General features: G+C 38.4%; 1 protein-coding gene across 1 annotated transcript in view; it reads left to right on the top strand.

Moving 5' to 3' along the window:
* Nucleotides 1–8358: 8358 nt before the first annotated feature.
* Nucleotides 8359–9057, top strand: part of LOC106883088 (40S ribosomal protein S2) — a 5129-nt gene continuing 4430 nt past the window's right edge. Inside the window, exon 1 of the mRNA XM_014933981.2 lies at nucleotides 8359–8609. Within this exon, the coding sequence (XP_014789467.1) occupies nucleotides 8382–8609 (228 nt within the window). The 5' untranslated portion in view covers nucleotides 8359–8381. The remainder of the gene's footprint in view (nucleotides 8610–9057) is intronic.

Below are 9057 nucleotides of genomic sequence, written 5' to 3'. Positions count from 1 at the left end.
GAAGCATGACCTTCAAACGTCGGGCCTCACAGAGGCAATGACGAAAGACAGAGACCTCTGGAGATATGCTGTGACTGAGAAGACCCAGCAAATAAAGTGAGTTCACAGCTGTAATCTACACCAGTGTCATATAACCAGCCGACTCCAAAGCACCTTGAATCGTAGGGTGACATGCTGTGCTTGAGGAGACCTACTGAGTCAAGTACATCAAAATCAAATGGAAATTGTAATTGTGGCCATCTACCTGAAGGGGTTTGTGATTTGTCAGCCTTCCTACTTACTAAGACTTTGGTTTTTGCTCGGTTAACCCTAAGGCCCTTCAATTCTAGACCTTGCTTCCACGCCCTAAACTTCGTCTCTAGTTCTGGCAGTGACTCGGCTATTAGAGCAAGGTCATCAGCATACAGGAGCTCCCAGGAGCAGCATGTCCTGAATTCCTCTGTTATTGCCTGGAGGGCTATAATGAATAAGAGGGGGCTAAGGACTGATCCTTAGTGAACCCCTACTTCTACTTGGAATTCTACACTATACTCATTGCCAACCTTCACCTTACTGACAGCATCCATGTACAGAGCTTGTACAACTCTTACCAACCACTCGTCTATTCCCAGTTTCTGCATTGACCGCCAGATAATGGATCGAGGGACCCTGTCAAAGGCTTTCTCCAAGTCAACAAAAGCCAAGTACAGGGGTTTGTCTTTCGCTAGATATTTCTCCTGCAATTGCCTTACTAGAAATATAGCTTCAGTGGTGCCAAGCAGAAGCAGTCCCATTGTGTGGCACCTTGGGCAAGTGTTTTCTACTATAGCCTTGAGCTGACCAAAGCCTTTTGATTCAACAGTTCAGCAAAGGCAACTGATAGAATAATAGGCTTGCAAAGAATAAGTCTTGGATTGATTTGTTCGACCAAAGGCAGTGCTCCAGCACGGCTGCAGTCAAATGACTGAATCAAGTAAAAGAATAAAAGAATATTAGTGTGATTTTTGGAACACAATTGAAGAAAAGGTTCTTAATCAATTGTATTGCATAACTTTTGTCTCAAAGTGACTCTAATTATAGGCAAATTCAACAAAATATTAGGTTGTCAAGTATAAAATTTGTAGAAAAGAAAAAAAGTTTGGAATAGTTTTATTTATCAAAGTATGCACCCATATTGTCAATACACTTTTGGCATTTCAGTGGTAGCTTGTCCAGCACAGAACTGTAAAAGCCTGGCAATCTAGAGTCAAAATCTTGGAAGATCTATTTTACAGCATCGTCTGAATTAAATTTTTTCCGTCAAAAAGTTATCCAAATTCTGGAAGAAGTGGTAGTCAGTGGGGGCAAGATCAGGTGAGTATGATGGATGATGGAGAACTTCCAACTCCTGTAGTTTCGCCAATGTTATTTTTTTGATGTGTGGTCTGGCATTGTGAAGGCGCATGACTCAGTGGTTAGAGCGCCGAGCTTACGATTTTGGTGGGGAACTACGCACTTAAAACTTTAGAAGCCTTTTCGGTAAAAAAAAAAAAATTCAGATGAAAAGGTGTGTACCTAAAGGGAGATTTGGCTATTGTTTCTGGCATATCCCACGACTACTTCCTCGTTTCTTTCTCACTCTGACAAGTATTGATGTTTTTCAATATTTTCTCCACGTTAATAAGCATAATAAACTCATATATGCTATCGAAAAAGATTTTTTGAAAATTTGATTTTTATGAACCCTAAACCTTACAGGTAATGAGATATGCTAGAAATAACAGCCAAATCTCCCTTGAATCATACACCTTTCCGTCTAAAAATATTTACTTTTTTTTTTACCGAAAAGGCTTCTATAGTTTAGTGCGTACTCCAAAAAATCATCATGCCAACAAAATCAACCAAAATTGGTCGGGAGAGGGGAAGATGGTACGGATTAAAAAGATGCTCCAGATCATTTCCAAGAGCACCGTGAAAAAAAATCTGAAAAATCCCCGTCAAAACGGAGAAATTCCAACTCATGTGGCCCACTTTTCGTTGACGCCGCCAAAAAAATCATAAAGTCGAAATCACGTGTTTTCACGAATGTACTAACGAGATTTGTGCTGAAATCACGGCCGGTTACGGCCTGGTTGGTATCGAAAGGGAAAGACATTATGACAGTGGATTTGATGTCGCTTATATATCCAAACGCAAGAAAAATTTCAGCAAATAACATAAGGGAGAAGATAAAGATGGTAGTGGGAGTAGGAGTTGTTAACGTAATCAAAACTTTATGAGGAGGTAGGAGGTATAAAGTTGTCAATAGAAAAACGGGAGGTCGTGGTGTTAAATAAATAAGCATTTGTTAGCAGAGGCAGGGGAAGAAAGGAGGGATAGGTTTACTTTTATTTAAACTAACTTTTAACCTAGTGTGTATTGTTTGTATTAAATTTTTGACTTTTTATCTGGGTAGGTTTGTATTGCAGAGTTTTTGATCATGTTCATCTGAATGTGGACGTATGTTTGTTTTAGTCAACATATATATTTATTGTTTTTCATTGATATTTATGTATGTATATGTAGGTACTACAGGGTGTTCCGAAATTAAGGCAACCGAAGTTTCGAGCTTTCATAACTATCAATAAATGTGATAAGATGTGAAGGAAAATTATACATAATTATAAAAGCTTAGTGTGTCTTCTTTTTGTTTCAGACTAAAATAAATTCAGATTTATAAATTAGATAATGGCTATAGACTGAAATGCAATCATAGCCCTCCACAAAGGAGGCGAAAGTAATACAGCTATAGGGAAAAAGCTTAAAATTAACCGAGCAACAGTATAGGAAATTGTCAAGAAATTTCAAGACACTGATTCCACCGCTGATCTACCTGGACGTAGCCGAAAAAAGAAGTGTGCGGACCCCCTCAGCTTATCAAAAATAAGGAACATCTATATATCGAGTGCTGAAAGAGGATCTCAGGACTCACCTCTGCAAGATGATCCTCCGTCATGAGCTCACACAAGTTTATATGGTCATTAGACTTGAGAGAAGCCGTCTTATCCCTTGTCAGATTATTGCCCAACCTGATGTTCACTGATGAAAAGAAATTTGACATCGAACAGACAGTAAACCACCAGAACGACCGATTTTGGAATGTATCTGACTCCATTGAGGGTAGACTCGTAAATCGACGTCAGAATCCACAGTCAGTTATGGTTTGGGCGGCTGTAACAGCCACTGGAAAGTCTCCCTTCATTTTTGTGCTCTTAGGTGTTAAAATTAACTCCCAGTGATACATTAGCGACTTTCTGGAAGCTGACCTGCTTCCATGGACGAATGAATACTTTCAAGGTGCACCTTGGAGCCTCCAACAGGACTTAGCACTACCCCACAGCTCCAAACAGACACAACACTGGCTTCAGAAAAACATTCCATCATTCATAGAAGCCCTGATCTCAAACCACTGGTTTCAGAAAAAACATTCCATTGTTCATAGAAGCCCTGCTCTCAACCCATTGGATTTTTCTGTATGATCCATTTTGAAGACGAGGGTCCCAAGCACTCTTCATGCTTTGCTCAATGCTCTGAAGGCAAAATTGCACCAGGAAAGGGCTTTGATTCTGCAAGAATAACTGCGTGCTGTGCGAAACATTCACACCTAGACTTAAGGTTGTGATTCAAAACAAAGGTAGTCATATTGAATAAATGTGGTAGTTACATAATTGTATTTCCCATACCATTGCATTGCAACACTTGGACCCAACATATAACAATATTGACCAAATTGAAACAAGTTGGTTGCCTTAATTTTGGAACACCCTGTATATATATATATGAGTATGATTATATACATATGTGTGTGTGTGTATACACATGTGTTTATATGTCTGGGTAATACTTATCAACAGGAGGTCAGTTAAGTCTCAGTTTATGTCTGGGTAAAGTCAAATAAGTATCTAGAAAGCCAAAATAAAACAGAGAAAAGAGGAGAACCAGAAAAGAGATAGAAACAGTTTTAAAGCATACGACAAATTCAGCACATATGTGTATATATCACATACAAATACATCTGTACATACGTGTGCATATACAAACATATCCATATACCTACATATATATGTACATGCATACATATGCATTCAAATATACACCCATGCATAAATGCATGTGGGTTCATGATTCAATGTAAGTTGCAGATCTAACACTTGGAAGGTTCCAGGCTTGGTGTTTGTATGTGTTCTTATATATGTGTATCAGTTTTTATAGAAAAAGTAGGGCATGCATTAGGGTGGGTGGTGAAGTAAGTGGTTTGATGTGAAGGTGGGGTTAAGACAGGGTTGTGTGATGTCTCTGTAGCTGTTTAATTTATATATAGATGGTATGGTGAGAGAGGTAAATGTTAGAACCTTTGGTAGGGGAGCCCAAATAGTGGGAGAAAAATGGCAGGTGAGTCAATTGTTGTTTGCTGATGATACAGCTTGGCAGTGGATTTGGAAGGTTAACTGAGGAGACTGGTTGTAGAGTTTGAAAGAGGGTGCGAGAGGAGGAAACTGAAAGTGAATGTAGCTAAGAGTAAAGTGATGAGATGTTTGAGAGATGGAATGGCTGGTAGGATGGATGTGAGTATAAATGGTGAAATGTTAGAGGAGGTGAGTATTTTTAAGTATCTGGGGTCATGTGACGGCAGATGGTGGGGGTTGGCTGAGGAGGTGGGATACAGAGTGAAGTAAGGTACTTGGAGATAATGTGAAAGGTATGCTGAGGAATAAAAGGTTGAGTATGAAAGTAAAAAGAGGTGTGATTGTGCCGACAATGTTATATGGTGCAGAGAGGTGGAAAGGGGGCGACTAGATGTGTTTGAGATGAGATGTCCAAGGGCTATGGTTGGTGTGACATGGATGGACAGGATGAGGAATGAGGAGGTGTGAAGACAAGCAGGAATGAGAGAAAAACTAACAACCAAATTGGATAGATGAATGCTGAGGTGGTTTTGCCACATGGAGTGGATGGTAAGGGGGGAGGGGGGATGAAGGCTGAAGTGATAGGCAGCAGAACCAGAGGCAGACCTTGGTTTGTGTGGATGGATGGAGTGAGGAAAGCTTTAGTGGTTAGAGGTATTGGAGTGAGAGAGGCAAGAGAGTTTATGAATGATATGAAAGTTTGGAGAGTGTTTGTAGATGGATGAGTGAATTTTGATGTTGCTCAAAGGGGTACGGAACCAGCATGATGTGGCAGGGGTAAACCAGTATATGCTGTTGGGCCCTGCTGCTGATTGACCCAAGCATAGAATGGGGCTTGCCCCTTTGAGCTGGAAAATGATTGGAATGTCTGGTGTATATCATGTGGCTACCTCCACCTAAAAAAAAAAACAATAGGAAATAGGCCTAGGTATATATATGTATATGTATGTATGACTATATATATGCATATATGTATATGTATGTACCATATATACTCGAGTAATAGTCGATCTCATGTGAAAGTTGACCCCCTATTTTTGACCAAAGAATTGTGAATTTTCCATAGTCCCTGTATAAATGTTAACTCTAGTATTTCACAAACAAGACATTTCTGGGTCAAGGTACTGTATTATCTTGTACGTAGAAATAACACTGTTACAAAATTGTGTGACTGCCTTACTGTAGTCTGCTCTATAGGGGGAGTGCTCGGTGCTTATAGTAAAGCACCATTTAATAGCGAGCACTACACATCTGTTGATGGGTGCTACATCACCATTACTAAAATGTATGGGATCTATTCCGTCTCAATCACAGATTTTTTAATTAATATTTTTTTAACTAAACAGTTTGAAACTTCGAATATTGGTAGAATTTCTCAGATAGAGCACGGTTTACTCTGAATGTTTTTGACAAAATTTCATATTTTAGAAGTTATTTCGTGTTAAAGTTGTCGTATTTGGGTAAATTGCACAAGATATGCTGCAAGCCTGCATACATCATCAAGCACAATAAACACATGCATCATACACTCATTTTTTATAGGGAGAGAAACATGTTTCAAAGACAGCACTATTGGCGAACACTGGCAAACACCACTGTCTGAATTCGTACAAAGGTGTGACTTTGATGAGCCTAAAAACATTCAATTAATCACTAAATGAGTGGCTCCCTTTATATTTTCCTCACCTCCAAATACAATAAACACATGTGTCATACGCTCATCTGTTTACATGGTTAGAAACGTATTTCACAGACAGCACTATTGGCAAACAACAGCAAACACCACTGTATGAAGTTGTTGAGACATGACTTCGATAAGCCTAAAAATATTTAGTTAATTGCTAGATCAGTGGTTCCCCAAATTTTTTTGCCGCAGAATCCTTCGACATTATTTTTAAAAACGGGGAGCCCCTGAAAACTTTCAGTGAACCCTGGGGCTTTGCAGAACACACATTGGGAATCCCTGCTTCAGATTAACAACTTTACACCATATTATGGACATTTACTGGTAACTGCACGTGACATCCTGCAACCTTTTTTTAAAAGAGAAAGTGTAAATATTGGATCTTTCTGATTTGGCGGACACCATTTGTTTTCTAACGAAGCACTTTCAAACTTGGGATACTGGTAGAATGTGTCATATAAAACATCTTTTTCTCTTAGCCTTGTTAAGAAAAGTTTGTATATTCAAAGTTATTTCATGCTAAAAGTTGTATTTCGGTAATTTCAACCAATCACTGACGTGTATTTAGGTGAAAACAATTACTGCTGTGGGTTGTCAACAACACGTTGTAGCAGTGTAATGGGATTTTTTCCCTTGAATAAAATTACTGCCGTTGTTTGTCAACAATTATCGGCGGTACTGTTACTTATGACATTGTTCGTGTGTTTGTACTGGTTTTAGCTTTAGGGTTTTAGGATTAGGATTAGGGTTAGCATTAGGGTTATGACTATTTTTGCCAAATTTGGTGAAAATGTGTTCAATACACCACCACAAATTTTTCACCAAATTTCGACAGAGTTGGTTCCTTCATTGATACTGTAAATCAAGATTTGTGTATCCAAAACGTAGATGCCACTGTTGATCAAATAAATTATGTAAACTACATTCTGATGCTTTCATCATTGTTTTCCTTTGATGTCGTCCAACATGCCTATCTTCCTTTGCCACACCCGACAACGTACATTGAACCATCCGCAACAACTTTTGCTACACATCTCGCTGCAGATTCTCAAAAATAATGTGAGCATCCCCTTGGCAAAACTTATTCTAGTACCCCACTCAAACACCCCTTTTTTCTCCCCCCCCCTCCAGCCCCCGTTTTCGGCTATGGAGAATACGAATCTGCAAAAAAATTGGCAAAAATCAGCATTTTGAAATAACCTCCGCCACCACCAATTTCTCCATTTTTAACTTTTTTCAGAAATTGTTTTTTCAAAATATGGGGCAAAATACGGAGATTATGATTTCTGAAAAAAATTTCCAGAAATTTTTGTAGTTACGGTTAGGGTTTTAGGGTTAGGTTAGGGAAAAAAAAAAATGAAGAAATTGTGTGTGTGTGTGGGGGGGGGGGCGAAATTTCAAAACGCCGATTTTTGACAATTTTCCGGAATCTCCGTATCCGAAAACGGGTGTTTTTGGCGGAAAAAAAAGAGAAAATGGAAGGGGGAGTCTTTCCATCCCCTCTCCGTACCTACAACTTGGAAATATTAAAAAAAAAATTTCTGTTGCGTAATTCAACGAATAGAAATTGATATAAGTAGCAGACTGAAATAAATACTGAGGTCAATATGATTATTTAAACTATTGAAAGAGGTGCCACAGCCCCAAAGTCCAGTATTTGTTTTATCAATCTCTATTTGATGAATTACCCAACATAATGTACACGGAAGGTGGGGATTACTGTACAACACACTTTTTTTTCATCTCATTTTCTTTTTACAGTAGGCACTTTTACTTATCCTTTTGACTTGTTTTCTGTCCCTTCTACAGTATTAAATACGGCATGTTTAGGACAGTAAAGCTTCAAAAATATTACTGCCTCTAATTACCAAAGAATTTATGTTGAAAACTATTAATGTAAGAAAATGTAATATAAATACTAGATAACACATTAGCTTTCGTTTAAACGATTCAACATAATTTCATTAAGGCTACCACCCCTCCTTTTGGAGCGCACGAAATTCTAGTTAGAAGAGTCTATTATATATTAGAGGGTACTTCCGGTATAATCGACTGAATATAAATACCGAAATGAAATCTGCTTCCTCTTTCTCACAGACCATGTAAGTTGGTGTACTCTGTCTCTATTTCTTGGATTATTAGAATTTTTTCTTTTCATTTTATTTCCTTCATTGGATGATTAATTTGTAAATATATTTTGAAGATTATAAACATACTCCTTCAAGCATGTCAGCTACTTATAATTTTAAGGGATATTGTGATAAGAAAATTTGTATTTTATTTAATTTGTAGCAATGGCGGACGCAGCTTCAGCCGGTGGCAGAGGAGGTTTCAGAGGCGGTTTCGGTGGTAGAGGACGTGGTCGCGGCCGTGGCCGTGGACGTGGAAGAGGCCGCGGAAGAGGTCGTGGTGCTAAAGATGCCGACAAAGAATGGGTTCCCGTCACTAAATTAGGTCGTTTGGTGAAAGACGGCAAAATCAAGACCCTTGAAGAAATCTACCTGTTCTCCCATCCAATCAAGGTATATAAACGTATTTACTATATTATTTAGTTTTGTTAGTTTACCTTATTGCTTTAAATCGATGTTTAAACTGCTAATTAAGTCGATAATAGTCCGTTTATATGAAACATCTTCAACTCGGTATAAAGACACGTGGTGATACAGCTAAGAACAGCAACTGCTATGGCGGCATGTGCACAAGCCCTGTCATAGCAGATTTATACGTAAAAATTTTCGTCTTAGGTTCTATAGCTTTTCCTTCTCTCAATTCTAGTTTAAAATGCGAAAACGGTGTTTTTTTTTTTACGTAGCTACAATCAACATTTATTTTTTGTCTTCAAATCTGTGAACTCTGAGTGTTCTTAGCGATAGATGACGGCATTTCGGAGTAATAATATCCACGTTCTTAACGAGTTTATTTTGTTGCCGTCATTATTGTCTATTGTTTCAAATCTGCATGCTTTAAGCT

The sequence above is a fragment of the Octopus bimaculoides genome, chromosome 5, assembly GCF_001194135.2.
Source record: "Octopus bimaculoides isolate UCB-OBI-ISO-001 chromosome 5, ASM119413v2, whole genome shotgun sequence".
Taxonomy (NCBI): domain Eukaryota; kingdom Metazoa; phylum Mollusca; class Cephalopoda; order Octopoda; family Octopodidae; genus Octopus; species Octopus bimaculoides.
This window is presented reverse-complemented; position numbering and strand designations above follow the sequence as displayed.